The 18,069-nt window shown below is 38.7% G+C and overlaps 1 protein-coding gene across 1 annotated transcript in view; it reads right to left on the reverse strand.

Moving 5' to 3' along the window:
- slc41a2b (solute carrier family 41 member 2b) overlaps positions 1-18,069 on the reverse strand; it is a 71,728-nt gene that overhangs the window by 43,020 nt on the left and 10,639 nt on the right. The window contains exons 4-8 of the mRNA XM_041780740.1: positions 16,102-16,173; positions 15,484-15,628; positions 14,926-15,072; positions 4,314-4,461; positions 3,706-3,785 (exon numbers count right to left, since the gene is read on the reverse strand). Of these exons, the coding sequence (XP_041636674.1) occupies positions 3,706-3,785; positions 4,314-4,461; positions 14,926-15,072; positions 15,484-15,628; positions 16,102-16,173 (592 nt within the window). The remainder of the gene's footprint in view (positions 1-3,705; positions 3,786-4,313; positions 4,462-14,925; positions 15,073-15,483; positions 15,629-16,101; positions 16,174-18,069) is intronic.

Genomic DNA, 18,069 nt, shown 5'->3' on the forward strand with positions numbered 1-18,069 from the left:
GAAGTGAGAGGAAATGGAAGAGGACCAGTTCTGTGAAGTGGAGACAGACGGGCTGAGCCGGTCTCATTAGGCTACTTATTTATGCTGATGAGTGTTTGGAGTCTTTATTTGGTCACCTTCATTTATCCATGGACCGCTGTTGACTGAGCACTCTTCTGTTTTCTCTGGAACACCTGCAAGCTGCAAACAACAAGACAAATAGACTCCTCGTCGTGTCATCCATCTTGTGTATAAACACTTTGTCTATATCTCAGCTCCAGCGGGTCAAACACTGCATTAATTGGAGAGTGAGAGAGACCAACAACTACTGAGTTTCTTTGCAGACAAAGTTAACAGCTTGTTGCCTTCTGCTGTGGAAAATTAAATTAGAGAGCATCACTGCTGCCTATTAAGACAGACTCTCATTAAGCTACTCTTAATCTAACCACTGTCTCTCTTCATGCTTCACCTCTCACCACAAATATTTACAGAGTCAGACGCCAGTCAACATTTATGACCCAATTATACATTTAATGTTTGACTTTACTGTTGCTCCTGATTTAACCTTGATTTCTCACTGGGGCGTAACAATATATGTGAAATACTCAGAGTGCAACCAGTCATGTGACTTAGAGCACTTCATGCAGTTTGATGGGAACCATGACCACAAGTGTTCTCATCTCCTTGATAAACATCTTGTCTTAACAGCATGAGAGCATCAGAAACCACTTTGCATCGCATGCTTGCTGTTGACTCTATCTGTTAAATATTTAAGTTTCTTTCCTGTAAATTTCAGCTATAAAATATGACATCTCACTTTTTTATTTCCACTGCAGAGAAACCAAAGTGTAGTGCGCTGTGTTGACAAGTCTTTGGCTGCTGGGAGCTGCAAAAATGGACTGAGGCAAAATGGAAAACTGTTCTGTGGTCAGATGAAAATTTTAAAAAATTGCTATCTCAAAAATACTGTGGAAAAGTCAAACTTTGCAAAGGTTTCCTGAGCCCAGTACAAACAACTGCAATCATGGGGGAGACTGCTGACTTATCGCTTGTCCAGAGGACAATCACTGACACCCTTCACAAGGAGGGTAAGCCAAATAAGGCTGAAAGGGGAGGCTGTTCTCAGAGACTGTATCCAAGAAAAATCATGGAAAGTTGACTGGAAGGGAAAAGTGTGATTAAAAAAGAAAAAAAAAAAGGCGACAAGCAACAGGGATGAGGTCAGCCTTGAGAGGACTGTCAAACAAAGCAGATTTAAAAGGGAGGAGCTTCAAAAAGAGCTGAGTAAAGCTAGAGTCAGTGTATCTATAGCAACCATGCACAGATGTGTCCAGGAAACTGGAAGTAAGTGTCGTGTTCCTAGTGTCAAGCCAGTCCTGAGCCTTAGACAACGTTATAAGCTTCTCACCTGGGCTAAAGAGAAAAAAAAACTGGACTGTTGCTCAGTGGTCTGAAGTCCTGTTTTAGAATTAAAGTATATTTTGATTTCATTTAAAAATCAAGGTACTAGAGTCTAGCAGAGGAACACAGAGGCACAGAATCCAAGGGGCTTAAAGTCTTCACAGGCCACAAAGATCCAGGAATTTGTGCAAAAAGAACTCCAACCAATTACTGAGTTCTTAAATGAGCTTAATTTACCAAGAAGATCAACATTACTCTATTATGAATCCTTTATTTTGGACTGTTTTGTGATATTCTAATATTTTGAGATAGCTGATTTTGTGAGCTGTAAACCATAATCATCAACATTAAAACAGAAAAAAATCTCTAAATATTTCCATTTGTGTGAAATGAATCTAGAATATAAGGAAGTTTCACTCATTGAAATAAATCAAACACTTAGATCACAAATAAATCAACTTTTTCTTTATATTCTAATTTTTTGAGACACACCTGGAGAGGTTTAATACCAACACAGATGTGCTCCCATCTGGACAAAGTCTCTTTAAAGACCCTGTAAAGTGAATCTGGATCTGTATTTAGGTTTGCTGTATGACAGGCCACTGTGTATTAACCCCTAGATCAAAATATCAGTCAAATAAAACATCTCTAAGTTTATAAAATTAAGCTTCAAAATCATGAAATTGAGGCAGTAAAGTCTGCTCCAGGATGGTGCGGGCGTGTCTGTAGAATGAGCTGAAACCACACCCACTCAGGAGAAATACAATCCTCTCAAGTTAAAAAAAATGCTATCTGAATTGAGGAAAGCACTTACACTATAAGCCTGCTCCTTGACCTTTTGTTGACCTTAGAGGAAGAGACAAAGTCAGTTTTCTGGCTTAAATCTCTGTTATGATGTTTTAAATGATCCATAGGCCACTGTGGCTGATAGATTCAGCAAATGTACCTCTCAATGAAAAAAACAGTATTTAACTGACTGTTAACTTTCTATAAATATAGTGACATCAGCTAACAACAGACTGGACTGAGATGAACTGCTCTGTGATTTTATATTTAGTGTTAGAGGGGCGGGGTCATTCCCACTGTGGGGTTGTGACATCATGGCCCACATATTGGCCCCGCCCAGATTAAACCAAGTCAGAAAAGAGGTGAAAAACTTTCTAACAGTCTCAACCCAAAATTCAGTCACATGTAGATCTCAGTGTTTACAGCGACCAAATTCAAACATATCTAGTGTGTTAAGACAAACTTTTGAATTTCACTTTACAGGGTCTTTAAGGGAAGGCCTTGCATATTTCAGCAAGACAATGATAAACCACATACTGCATCTATCACAACAGCAGTAGGAGAGCCCCTATAGACTGTTAAAAGAAGAGGGGATGCAACACAGTGGTAGATATGGCCCTGTCCCTACTTTTTGAGATGTGTTGCTGCCATCAAATACAAAATGAGGTAATATTTTTCATAAAACGGTAAAATGTCTCTGTTTCAACATCTATGTTGTTTATGTTCTCTTGTGGATAAATTATGGGTTCATGACATTTGTAAATCATTGCGTTCTGTTTTATTTACATTTTATACAGTGCCCCAACTTTTTTAGAATTGAGGTTTAAATGCACCCATGTGAACACAGACTGAACATGGAGTAAAAATGCAACAATGTTATTAATTTGTCCTCGATTTGGACAATATCAACAGAACAATAGGTGTGGAAAAGTGAAAGAAAATCAGACATTCTTGTGCCATCTCACTCTTTTTTTCCAGGTCCATGTCGATGTAAGAGACAGAGAGGAAATGGAAACAGTGGGAGATATCATTTTGGGCTGTAGCTGCTGTATATCTCAGTAAATAAACAAAGAAAAAGTATGATGACAGTCAAATCCTTCTGTACACTGCTCCAAGACAATAAAAGATATAGTGATGCTGTTTTTGGCCATGTTACCTCTAGGAACACGTGTGCAAAGGTGATTGAATTCATACTCATGTTTGACCCCAGTTTTGTGGTCTGACCTGTGGAGGGTGTTTCTGGGTCATTGATCACACCACATTTCTTTGACTTTGACTCTGTGAGTGCTTCCTGTACTTTCTCAGAGGAGAAACAGGATGTGGGATTAAAGCAGAGTTGACTTTACATATGTATATGTCTTCTGCAAATCCTGCAGGATTTAGAAAGGTATTAAATCAAAACCTTCGCCGCAGTCTTTGACCACACTCTCCTCGTCTTTCCTTGCCCTGAGGAGATACGGCAAATCAAACTGCGACACCTTGAAGACCTTAATGACCTTTGAGAGTGAAGGAGGAAAGAGTGCCAGTAGTGTGACTCACCGTTGATAACTGGGGTGTAGACGACGATGCCAGCCAGATTTGTGTTCGACTGCGTTTTGTCCAGGATGAGCCCGCCGATGCTGCAACATAATAAGATCATTAACCGGTGTTATACAGAGTGTATGTGTGAAAGATCGGAGGGAGAGAGGGAGACAAAAGGGGCATTGAGAGGGAGAGATAGAGCATTGTCTTCATCTAAATGATGTCCACAGTGAATCTGTGTGCTTCTCTATAAACGCTTTATCAGCAAGACTGAATGGAGAAGACTGAAAGCCAGAGAAGGAGACAGAAAAGGAGGATTTCTAATAGTTTTCAAGTAATGGCGCCTAGAACTAATATTTACTTGCTCTTCTACAAAAGCAGAGATATGTGGAGCCACCACAGTGTTGAGAGGCGAGAGAGACAATCAATCCCTTCCTACGGGCTGCATTAGTAAGCCTGCCAGACTGGAGGAGACCCGAGGGTGAGTGTGTGCTGGGATGCTGCGATTTGTTTAGGGATGAGTCATCAAGCAAACCAGACACTGGGAGCTGCAGACGAACAGTAGCTCTTCTTTCCACTTAGAAGGCTAAACACACACATTTGCACGCTAACACGCACATACAAACCTGCTGATGACCATGGCGGTGATGACTGGCTCCCATCCGGAGTACAGCAGGGTGCGGCTGGCTGGGTGTTTGGAGGAGATGACGATCCACAGAGGAGTCAGACACATGAAGAAAGCACAGACCAGCGACGACACGTACGGGTAGGAATCTGGGAAAAAGGAAGAGATGGGTTTGGTTGTCCTCTTTGGACAGCATTTTGGAGTTAATCCCAGCACACATTAGGGAAATGTTGAATGCTGGTTTAGTATACACACAGGTACTGTTGAAAAATGTTTTTAGGCCTTCAGTGCCAACATGATACCTGGCTCTCAGTCACATTACAAATGATACTTTTTCACCAATTTTGTTGAAGAAAAACAATCATTTTTGCTACTTTGTTTTGCACTTAATCAGTTCTTTCAGCTCACTTGACACAAAGGATGTTTTAACAAATGTAATTCAAAAGATTTAGAGAAAAATTCAGGACTGTCAGCAACCTGGAATCTTCCTGGTGTGAGTTTTTTTATGGTCAAAGGGGAGTGAGGAGGGTCTTAGAAGGCATTAAATGGCATAAAAGAATGCTGAGGAAATCAAGGGTGGATAATTTTTAACTTTGCTGGAGGTCAAAAGGTCCAGATTATTAGGCCTCATATTCGTCTGTTGCTTGTTAACTTCAAAATTTACACAAATACCCACTCCAACTGAAAAATGAGCCGATGACATTCTGAAAGTAATCCAAAGCAAACCTTGTCTGAAGGTGTCACAAGATGCTTTTCAACATTAGAGGTAACAGAGTGGTTGCAGGAGAGAGGTGGTAATATTGGTCCAAATGGAAGAGGTTTGCAGTGCTGTGCATGTGTGCATTTTTGAGAGTGGATGTGAGGCTGTAGTGTGGACCCACATTCCACCTCCTGGGCTTCTGCAAGTGAAGTATAATCATATACTGTTGCACCAATGGAACATCGTTGCTGGTGCAAGATGATTAATGCAGTATATGTAAATTCTGCCATCTAATTCAAAATCAAACAGAAGAAGATGTTGAAAGTAGAACGAAATCATAGGAGTGACTCCAGTTATACTCCCTGATGAAAATTAACTCCATATGGGCCACAGTTAGGAGGAACAGGGGGAGCTTGAGCTACAGAACACACAGTTGGTGGAGGATGAAAACTGTGGTCCAGCACAAGTATGCAGCAGACAAGTGGAGTGAGATGCAGCAACAGAACCACAACTTAGTAGTGGATTATGGTTCCTTATGTAGCAAGTAACACAGTGTTTCCCACATACTGACAATTAGATATGAGTACTGAAATCCAGTACCAGCGTGGCATCAGCACCAACACGCTTGATACCCACTGAGCCAAATTAAAACACTTAATTTTACTTGTTTTATTCCAGCAGAGTAGGAACGTCTTTTTTTCATTTCTCTGCTCTGTTTGCAGGCCTTGTTATTTTATTTTCTTTATGAGTTGTCTCTGATGCAGCGCCAAGCTATAAACTTAGGCTGAGTCTTTATCCAAAGAGGTCACATTGGTTTATTTTTCTCATCCCATATCCAACTGGCATCTTCAAAAAATATTTCTCTGAATTATTAAGCCCTACCAAGAAGGCTTTGTTCCTGACTCACCTGAGTGCTCTAGAGCATACCGCTGTTGTAGTGCAAAAATAGTATTATTGTGCCAATCATTGAGATTTCATTTTCAGAAATCACACCCTGTCCTATCTATGTTTATTTCTTGCGCCTATGAATGAGAGAATAAAAAAGTTTTCAGACTTTAACATGGGTCAAAGTTTAGTCTCTTTCTTCAGGGGAGATAATAATTTCAGTTGAAAAAATTAGAAAATGTAGTTAAGAGTAGATGGTAGAGTTGTTAGTAGAAAATACAAATTATCAGAGTTTAGTCAGGTTTTATTAATTAATTGGTTTAATTTGTTTATAGTGTTTTTTAACACAATTTTACATATTGTGAAATTTGTAGTTTAAAGTTGCCTTTGCAGTTATGTTTAATGTTGACCGTTATCTTGTTCCTCTTGAAAGTATCGATTCAGGTACTGTTTTGGAAACAGTACCATTATAAATGATCGATTTAGCACCAGTACCTAAAAACCTTAAATATACCCAACCCTACTGACAATACCTGTATGGGCCACCCAGGTTTATTTGCTGACCTTTTTTTCTTTCTTCTCTTTTTATTAAATTAATATGTAATTTAACCTGACACGCCAGATGGATTTGTTTCACACATCCATCTGGAAAACCTCTGATAGACAGCGTGTGGGAAAGGGCAGAGCCTCTGAAAAAAAAAATTCGGAGGGTGACTGGATGATGTTCTGTCTGTCACAACTTCACCGGCCAATCAGAGCAACAATACAAGCGACGTCTTAGCCGCTACTGAGGTGCGAGTGCACCCCTACCAAGGAATAAACTCCATAGAGAACAGCATAACACGAACCATGGCAACTATAGACATGTCAGTACGTGACTTTTGTCGTTTTTGAATAGAAAACAACTCAGTGCTGTTCTTTGTTCTTCTTCTTACAAAGAAATTTTGTCAAGTTCTGATAAAGCTGGCGCTTTAGCAGCATCCACGCTAATCTCTTCTGCCATAGATGCGCCGGCCTCTTGTCGCTGCTTGCATACGTCAAGACACTGCCGCGTCCGAAAGCACCGCCCCTCAATGCTGATTGGTCCTGTCACATACTAACCGGGCCCAAACAGTTCAGACAGGAGCTTTGCAAGATGGATTCGCCAGTGAAAAACACGGAAACAGGCGTTTCCATCTGCTTTGCAAGGTTATATGTAATTGCCATCTGTGCATGCAAGAGAGACATCTACTTGCTCATACCTTCTTGAAAATGCAACTATTGAGGTGAAATCTCTCATGTATGCCATCGTCCCGTCATTTTTCTTGCTGACAATATCATCCTTATATCCAGGACAACGGTTTTGATATGCTCTCTTATCAATAAAGAATTCATAAGGGGATGGAAATCTTAAGACCAAAAATATTGGCAAAATAAATCCAGGTCTAGGTGCTTAAGATGGTTTAAAAATGTAAAAGGTCTTCCATTCATAGCGCTATCATCTCTTCTTCAGACCTTCTTCAAAGTGACAAAGGTGCAGGCCAATACGCATTGGTGTATTTTTAATGTTTCTAGCCCTATAAATTAAAGGCTTTTTAAATTATCAAGCCATCTTGGGTGCCTGGACCTGGATAATTCTTGCTAATATTATTTGGACTAAAGTTTTCCAGCCCTTTAATAAAGCTTTCCCATCCATGAGCACTGGTGGTTTGGGGAACGCCAGAATCACTCCAGTCGAATCTCTTTTTAATAATAATATTTAATCAATTGCACCCTTTTTATTGCATTTAAAATTCCACTATTTTAGATTTTAAACATTTTTTGTCATTTTGGATTTTTCTGCTGTCTTGTTTGTAATAGGGCTGATTCTTCTGAAACCCAATCCTGCAAAATGATACCCTTAATGTAAAAGAAAACAACCAACATGGCCTTGAATTTGGACTTGCTTTGTAGTTCTTCCTTCATCCTTTGTGACAATGGTGTTTTCCAATGCATTGGCTGCTGTTTTGTCCTTGGAACATATTAGAAGATTCAAGCTTCATTCCATGTAATCACTCCGTCAAAAAATGTGAATTTCTTTCAATTTGTTCCAAAATATCTCCACAAATTTTCATGCATTCTTCCTTTTGATGAGGAGTCAGAAATTTTGGGACAACTTTGGCACACACTTTTGTCATGTTCAAAATGTCTGTGTCTTTATCAATGGAGACCATTTTTGCTATCATTCTAATACTGAGTTGTCGATCATTTTGAACAATCTTTCCAATTTGTTGGATGTTATTAGAAGTTTTTGATGTGCATAGGGGCCCAAAAGGTTCATGGTCTTGGACATCCTCTCCGCCTTCACTTTAACCCTCAGGTTTTATCACTTAAAGGCAATCTGGTTAGTAACACCTCATCAGAGAAACATTTGAGTTATTGGTGCACTTTCCCTCTTTTTCCTCTCTCTTCTCAACACAAGCATAAATATAGCATTGAGGCTGAGCAGGAGTGCAACAAAGAGCAGAGGAGACTCTCTGACAATGTGGCATTTCCATCATAGATAATATAACCATGCAGCCTTTCTGTATATCCACCTAGCGTTTCTGTTTTTTCCATGATCGATATACTGGTGGACTGTTTCTGTTTTTCCTTCTACTCCCCATGTACATGTTGAAAAAGCTAATTCTACAATTTGCACCTCTAACATTGTGATGTTTTCCACCGTGGTAAATGAAGCAAAGAGCCACAGGCATCACATTTAGCCCATAAGAAACACAAAGCTTTCTCCCTCTCTCTCTACAACTAAAGCTCTTTGTTCAAATATAAAATAGCACAGCGCTACTATTTAAAGGTGTCATTAGGCTAAAGCACCTGCTAAGTGCCACCACAGGTTTCCAGCTGGATTCTGGTCTGAGCAGTAAATAACTGTCATTAGCAAACAGTCGCAGATTTATCATCTCCACGGTCCTGTAGCCGGAGAACAGAAAGACCCCACTGTTTGGCTCCAGCAGACCTTCAGGTTTAAAATATAAAACTGCTGCAGATATTCTGTGCCTCACCTTCTCCCACATCGACCCAGCTCCTTCCAGAGAGTAAATCTGACACTGACTTCTCATGTGAAGAGTGAGCTGGTTATCAAATGTGCTCCAATTAAGCTCTTGTACAGGCTAAACTGTTGACATGAACCCCTGACAACCTGCCACTTAGTCTCTCTAAAGCAGCGAACGAATAATTGATATTCCTGTCCATCTTTGGTGGAATACATTTCTCTTAAAACCCTCTGCCAGGAAAAGAGCGATGCTGCTGCCAACTGTCTGCTTTAGCTGAGAAATGGCAAGATGCTCCCAATGCACGGGACATAAACGATGATCCCGGTAGTGATGAGAAGTATTACAAGCCTCCATGCTTTACGATGACAGTAGTGCCCCAGAAACCCAGCAGGAGCTAGCAAAAGTAGAAAGTATCAGGGAGAGGAGTAAGATGTTTCTCTCAGGGGGGTAACCATGCATTTAAAGTGGGATTACATTCCCTAAGAGGCTGTCAGAGCTAGTCTGGCTTCAATGCTGCATGTGATGACAAGGTTATCTGATAAAATTTAATTAAATCCACGTCTCAGGAAGTCCTATTCATTTTCTTTTCATTAATGTTGTTAAATGGCAGAGGTTGGAGCCCTTCAGAAGACATATAACCCTCATAATTGAATAATTTGTGCAAAAGGTAAGGTGCTTAGCAAGAAAATATCCTGCTGTTTCATAAAATTTGGGGGATAATGCATGTCTTAAAACATGTAAAGTGAGCTTCTGCAACATAATCAGCTTGATTTAATTCCTACTGGAGAGTCCTAAAGGCTTACAAGATGAAGGCACATCATTTCTACCCCTTTGCATGTTTCTAAGTCCTCTGTTAGTGCATTCACACACAGAAAACTCCTTAAAGTTTCCTTGATTTGTCTGTTTGAGCTGCATGTGTAAATGTAAACAAACATACTTTCAGACAGAATTTTTCCTACCAAGGCAAAAGTATTTTTTTCTTCCTTTTCCAGGTAAAACACAAAATCTCCTGCAGTGAGGAACAAGTGTGAACAAGGAACTATGGGAAATTTCGTGGGCAAAGCTCTGGAGTGCATGTGTAAAGCTAAAACCCCTCAGTTTCATTTTCTCATCCTGTATTTAACTCTTCAAGTGTTCCTTAAATCTATATAACTGTGAAGTTATGTCTCGGACATTTATGAGATGTTTGTGTTATTACTTTGTGCTGAAAACACTCCATTTCCTGATGTTGTGCTTCAAAATAAAAATAAATAATCAAAAGTCTTGGATGATGATTAGATTTGAGGGCTTGATTGTGACAGACCTGGCAGGAATAGGCCATGTCTATCATCAGATAATTAGACAAACTCTAGCATCATGACGCTAGCAGACATGAGGGACATTTAAAAGTATCTGTTTAGAGAGAGACAAAGCCACAGTCTGATCTTTTTAATCATACAGGACTAAAGGCAAGTGCAATATGGAATAAAACACACCTTAAGCAGGTAAGATGTGTGTTTATGCTGCATTTGGCTCAAGTGAAAAATAGACTAGCTCTCCAGCAATTAGCCTGCCAGCAGCACAGCTGCCTGGTTCTGTGCCAGAGGGGATTAAATTTACTGTTTTCTGGCACAATTCTCAACATTACGATACTTTTAATGACCTGTAGGCCACCACTGCTGATTGATTTGGGAAATTTACCTCACTGTGAACAAAACACAGCATACAGCTAGCTGTTTACTTTCAGTGAATCCAGTAACATCGGCTAACAGACGCTATTAGGATGAACTGCTTGGTGATTTTATATTGTTGCAGCATTAGGGGGGTGGGGTCATTTCCCATAAGGACTGGTGATGTGGGGTCCTTATATTTGCCCTCCCCACGTTAAACCAAGCCAGGAAAGAGGGGAACAACTTTCTAATGGTCTAAATCCAAACTACATTCATACATAGATCTCAGTGTGTTCACATCCTTACAGCAGCCTTATTCCAACATATCTAGCGTGTTAAGATACATATGGAGTGTTTAGCACCCCATATTGGGTTAGTTTAGGTTTTCGGTTATAAAAATATGCAAATATGCAATATGTAGTCTCTTAAAAACTCTGGCACAAGGTCCCTCTGTTTAGGTTTGGCACATCTTTATTGAAACACTGAGGATGCTTTGGAAATCTATGTGGAAATTATTTTTACATTTCTTGGTCACTTCTGAATAACTAACAATCCTTGACAAATGAATTGTCATTACTGTAATGAAAAAGCTCTTTTATTTTCTACAGCTGTTACTCATTCCTCTGGCTGTTTTTGCTCTAAATGTGCTGCTGTAAGCTGCCTGGTAAATATGTCGGCACACAAACATTACTCTAGACATTTTAACGCTGGAACTGCTCTTTTTCCTGCTACAGCCTTTAGCCTTAGCGCTGCCTTGGCATAAATTGCTGATAATGTTCTCTGTCTTAGTTATTGCTGGCTATTTGTCGTTGTGGTGTTATATGTGACTTATATATGGCTCTAATTCTGTGGGTATAAAAGCAGCCAGGGGCTCGGTATCACAGTCTAGATCCAACCAGATTTATTAATCTAACTCAATAAGAGCAACTTCTTCATATCTTGGATATAATTCTCTTGTGGATTGCCCTGAAATGGCCCTGCGCTCACATCCACACAAACAGGCATACTGTGCATGCTCTCGCTGACGCTCGGCCCCATTTCTTGGTGTTTGTGTTTCTTCTCATGCTCTAATTATACCGCCTTTTATCCACTGTTGAGCCCTTTAACTGGATCATTTTCAAATAATTATTTCTTAAATAATACTTGAATAAATCTGACTGGGCCTGACTATCATCTCTGCTCTTCCAGATCCCCTAAAATCCAGCTGATTTGGAGGCACTAAGTCCTATCTGCATAAAGAAAATCATGTGGTTTGGATTCCATTTAGCTGAGAGTGACTATGAAGTGACCATTAGTTCCAGTTTAGCTGGAAAGTGTCAGCGTGGCCAGGCTGCACGAACAACAGAGCCACTGTCCCGAGAGCGACGCAGCCTCACTGCACTGCCCTGCTGTGGAAATATGAAATCTGAAGTGTGCTTAATACAGTTAGCTCACAGCACTAAATTGTTCCCTTCATAGTGGTGAACAGCTCTGTCACGCAATTAGAGCTGACAGGGTTAGTTAGCATGAGATGCTAACCAGAGGAAACAGCTTCCAGTGAACGCTGCGTTAAGTATTACAAGGTGGTGCAACACCGGTGTGAGTGTGAGATGAATTAAACATGAGGAATGTGTGGCAGCAGGGAAACACAGACATGTTGGTGTTTAATATGAGAGTGAGGCAGGAGTAACCTCTACTGGCTGACTCAGAGTACTGCAAAAAAGCCAAAACATTTAAAGCTCTCATCAACTCTGAGAGAAGATGAAACCAATTAACTCCATTTTAGAAACATGCCAGGATGTGTTTTCTGTTCATTCAGTCCCAGGCTTACTGCAAGTCAAAACAACCAGAAATGCTGCATTTAAATGGAATTAGGTAGACAGCAGACTGCAGGAGTAAGACTCTGTTTGGATCAGAGATGGGCAACTTTGATTACGAAGAGGGCCACACTGGTTTAAGACTCACTACCAGAGAGCCAAGTTCTCAGATACTTTTTATTAGACATTGCTTACGATTTTATGGAAGGGAAAAAAACACATCATCAGAATTTAGCATTTTAATCAACATATTTTGTAAACTTAATAATAAAACTTAATTTAATGTCCAAAACATACAATTAAACCCAATTGAAGCTACTTTTGTAATGCAATAAACATATTCAAAGTCAGTGGGTCCCAACCTGGGGTCCAGGCACCCCGAGAGGGGGTGCTACAAATCTCAGGGGGGGTGAAGGACCCTGTCTTCTCTGAAGACCTTCAGAATTAGATGATCCACATGGGATAAACACATCATTTTTAGTTGTTTTAGTTTACAATTATAAACCACCATTATAAACATCCATTGTCATGATGGTATATCATGGCCACTCTTGAAAAAATAAAAACAACAATAAAGAGGATCTTTTAATTTCAAGAAAAAAACCTTGAAATTCTCAAGTTTAAAAAGTAGTTCATTTACAAGAAAAAGATAGAATTCTTTTATTTTTAAAGTCGTAAATGTATCGGAACTAAAATGTAGAAAAAAAAATAGATCAAAAGGTCGAAAAATCCAACCTGTTTTCAGTTTGGAATCCTGATATTTTTTTTCTTTACAAAATTGTACATTTATGATATCAAAAACTTACAATTTTGAGTTTTTAATTTCAAAATTTGGAATTTTGAGTTTTTACTCTTAAATGTCTGACTTTTTAAACCCTTAAATTCTTATATATTTTTTTCTTGTAAAAATACAACTATATAATCCCAGTATTTGTTTTTTACCCCAAAATGTCCATGTTCTTGCACAGAAAATTAACAGATACTGTTTCTTATAATGTGTATTAAAAAATACACATGCCCCCCCCCCAACACACAACTCTGAAATCTTTAGCGCACCTCCTACGGGGGCCCAGACCCCAGGTTAGGAACCAGTGTCCTTCAAGATTTAAAAAATTAAGAGTATCTGTTAGGTTTTAGGCCAAAATGAGTAAATTCTGGGAGAAAACATCAAAATTTCACAGTTTAGAAAGTTAAAAATTTAGAAGAAACAAATTTGAAAAATCCAGAATTTTAAAGGTCTTAAATGCTGAAATTTGAAACTAAAAAATGTCAAGCTTTTAAAAATAACTATCTGATCAAGAAACCAAACTGAAAACTGGCTGTATTTTTTACTTTTTGACCTCATAATCTTATCTTTGTTTACATTTTGGTTCACGTACATTTATGACTTGAAAAAAAAAACATGTCTTTTCTTGTAAATGAACTACTTTTCTAAACTTGAGAATTTCAAGTTTTTTCTTCAAAATTAACAAATCCTATTGATTACTGATAGTTTTTTTGTTTCAAGAGAAGCCCTTATACATTGTCATATGAATTGGTAGTTTATTTATAGTTTAAGTGTACGCTGGGATTTTGTCAACCAAAACAATTCTAAATAAATGATGTGTAATTTTCCCGAGAGGGTGTGAGGGTCCTGGTGTGCTTAGTTTTTCTTATATATGAGGTGGGGGGGGGGCTCTGAGGAAAAACAGCTTAAAAACCACTGATTTAAGCAGACTTACTAGTATATCTTATTCGCATTTCTACCTTTTTCAATGCATTTAATTATGCATAACATAGTTTCACAGAAGCATTAAGATCTACATCTACTAGTTCCTTGCAAAGCACAAAGCATATAACTGTAAACCAAAGATTATTGTAGAAATACTTCTATTTTTCCATGTAAGTGCCTTTGCTTTTAATGGGTGGTTCTGTACTGGTAATTCAATTTTACATTCTTCGCGATATTTAATCATGGTTCCTTCATGTTCAAAATTTATTCATATCTTCAACTGACTTGCGGGCCACAATGAATGAGGATGGGGCCACATGTGGACCATTTGGCTACCTGCTTTGGATGAAAACAAACAGACCACCAGAAAGGCTGGAGGTTATGGTGGTTATGTCTTATTGTTTACAAAAAAATTTAATCAAATATATGAAGTCAAACAAATCTTTGTTGTTTATTTGAAGTCATATTTTTAGCTTTTTAACTTCCATAGGCTTTAAATTTAAGCTTTACTTACATTTTCAGACAACTTTAAGACCCGGAGTAACGTCAGTGTGTTTTGAATAATCTTGTTTTTGATACACAAGACCATAGGACTGCAGCATTATTTGCTAAAATATATGTTGGAAGGAAAATGGATCAAATACTTGGTTTTAGCCTCTTAAACACTATGTAGAAAAGTTGATGGATGAAAAAGTTTTTAAAATTGAGCAGTGGCAAAGACTGGGGCTGACAACCTAAGCAAGGGGAGTGAGGGTAGAGGGAGACTACAGCCGTACTGCAGACCATGAGAACAACAATGACACCCCAGATTATGATGTGACTGTGTACCCACTGGTCTACTACCAGAAGTGTTTCACTTACCCAGGCACTTGTAGAGGCCCTGGCTTATCCAGGCCAGGATGGCCAAGGTTATGAGGTCACCAAAACTGGCGGCAATGGGTGTGGCTACATTGTCTGGGTTGATGCCCGTCTTCTTGGAACCCACAATCACACCAACCATGATGATACCTGGACATGACACAGAGAGGATGTTACTAACCCTCAACAAATGAGTTACTAAACCCATGCATTGACATGCAGACTCATGAAGATGGCTCAACTTTATTTATGAGGTAAAGCTATTAAAAAAACAAGACTTGTGCTATAATACAATTTTACTGAACATAAACATCCATCAGTGTCATTTTGTGTTATTTCAGTCCAGCATGTTTATCTTTGTTTGACTGCAGCCCTGTGCAGCATGAGTTCAGACAACAATGTATACTTGGCTGGTGAGTGAAGGGAAGCAGCCACTGGGCAGCTCTTCTAGCTTTATTTTGGTTTGTTTGTGAAGCACTGAAGTGACCCAGCTTCTCCACAGTGACAGTGTTAACAGCTTATTTTAAACTGTGGTCCTCAGCTGTGTGAGTGTGTGTTTACCCTGCAGCAGGGAGGCGATGAAGGCCGTGGCCACGCTGCTGGAGCAGAGCAGCACAGCGTGGCTCATCTGGAACTTCCCCTCTGGGATCCAGCCGAGAACCACGGCCGCCACGGCAGCCAAGAAACCCACAACAGTGGCTTGGACCTGGAGGAGAAAACAAGGGAATTACTGTTGTGCTCTTTTACTGATAAGAGAAAACTACATGTGTGAAAACAGACAATCAGTCGCAGCATGATCAGGAGATAATGTGAAGGCAGGTTTTCCTCTCTTTACATAACATTTCCTGCTGACAGATGTTAATTACATAACATCAGACAAACAGCGAGTCAAAATAGAGTGGTATCTCTTGTTATGGTGCTTTATCGGTGTGTGGGTAAATGATTAGCTGAGTTTCAGAACAACTGCAGAGACACGAATCAATAAAACAGTCTGAGTCAGCCAACGTTGTTCAAAGCAACATCTACTGTGTGTATCAACACAATAATTTAAGTTTTGATAGATCGTTTGGATTTTCATTACAAAAATGAAAGAAAAAGTCTTGTTAATGTGCATTTAAACTGCAATCAGCCCAAAAACAGACTGCTATGCTCTGTTTTTTTAAATGTGTGTGTAATTACCTGCTTCAGTGCCAGGTTGCCTATGATTAGATTCCACTTCTCAATGGGAGAGTCCATCTTGCCCACATTTACCTGTGGTGAGAGAATAAGACACATTAAAAAGCATCTATTGGCATTAGCAATTATTCTTCAAAAAATGCCAGTGACCTCCAAAGAGAAATATAAATGCACAGCCCTATCCTTTACTCTAGTTTTAAATTCCTGGAGTGTTCTTTTACTGGGAGAAAGTTCGTGTTTTTAGTACTTTACAGAGGGAACATATTACAAAAATCAGTTTTTGAACTACTGAAATGAGAATACTTATAAAAGACATCAATAATTCCTAAAATGGGTCTTTTAACATTTTCAAAAAGTTGTTAGAGTAAATAAATGAAGATGAATGTGCATTTTATAATTCACACACCAAACTAAAGGCAAAAATCTCGGCACAAGAAAGGAAAAGAGGCCTTACAGATCATCAGCCAGGGAGCTTAATTATCATCAACTGAAAATGCTCATCATTAAATATTAAATATGAGGGATTCATTTATAATGCTACTTATTCTACATGTCAAAGATGCTTTAAATATGTCTCTGCTTGAGTTTGGAGATGATATTTGAGTCTCCTTTATATCCTTGGGTTGTGTGGTTCTAAAGATGTGGTCTAACAGATGCAGTGTTTAGGGTCTGATGGGATCTAGCTGTGCGGGATGAAGTCAAAGGCAATGCAAGCTCAATGGCTCTGGCTGTAATTGTCCGTCCAATGAGATTTTGGTTGGGTTAGAGCTCATTTACCAACAAGTTAACTAACCGACTGGAGGTTGTCACTTCAAATACACATCTTTCAACATGTAATGACTCTGGTTTCACTTTAGAAGTTGGTGCCATCATAAGCAGTCACAGAAAACACGCCAGCCAGGTTGTAAACCTCCTCCCTCCCTATGTAAATATGAGGACATTAAATTTTGGCTTTCCTACAACACAGTCAAAACTTCTGATGTTAGAATTTGGAGATACAACTCTGCAATGTCCATTGAAGTTTCAGTAATTCACTTGAAATGTTGGGAATTTTCAGGAATTTTAATGGATATTTTTCCAGATTTATCAACATTTCAAGCATTTTCATGGAAATTTGGGGATATTTTTGAATATTTTGGTGAGTTTCTTTGGAAGTTATATTGCATTGCAAATGTATTTGTAATGTTTGATAAGTTTATTTGAATTTTTTGGGGGAAATCTGCTTTGAAATTATGGAGATTTGTTTGGAAAATTTTTGAGAATATATCTTGGAAATTCAAAGGTATCTTAATGGAAGTTTGGGGATATGTTTTTATATTTTGGAGAATGACTTCGGAAGTTTATGGGGAAATCTGCTGTCATTTGAATTTTGGGGGTATTTTCATTGGAATTTAGGAACATTTTGGGGGGTGGTTAGAGGACTTAAAATTTTCCAACATTTTCATGTAAATTCAGGAAACGTATTTGTAAGTTTTGGCAATTCTATTTTAATTTTGGGGGGGTTTGCTTTGAAGTTTTGGAGATTTTTTTTTTTTAATTGTAGGATTTTTAATGGAAATTTTTGGGAATATATCTTGGAATTTTGTAAGAATCTTCTTGGAAATTTTGGAAAATGTTCTTTTTTTATTTTGAAGAATGGAAATCTGGGAATTAAGGACATTTTGGGGGTTTTGGATATTTTTGGGTAAACTCACACATTTGGCAATTTTATTTGAATTTTTGGTGGGGAATTTGCTTTAACATTAGCATTCATTTTTATTTCATGGAAAATTGGGAAATGTATTTGTTAATTTTCATGGACCTTGGGGATTAGGGGTGTCTTTTGAAATTTCCAGAACTTTCATGGAAATTTCAGGGAATTTATTTTGCTGTTCGGGGGAACTTTTGGTCAAAATTAATCACTGCTCAAAGACGATGCTGAGCTGTTAAACTTATCAGCTCCTATTGATCCCAAATAAGTGAGAGAAACAA

Source organism: Cheilinus undulatus, linkage group 23 (genome assembly GCF_018320785.1).
Source record: "Cheilinus undulatus linkage group 23, ASM1832078v1, whole genome shotgun sequence".
Lineage (NCBI taxonomy): Eukaryota > Metazoa > Chordata > Actinopteri > Labriformes > Labridae > Cheilinus > Cheilinus undulatus.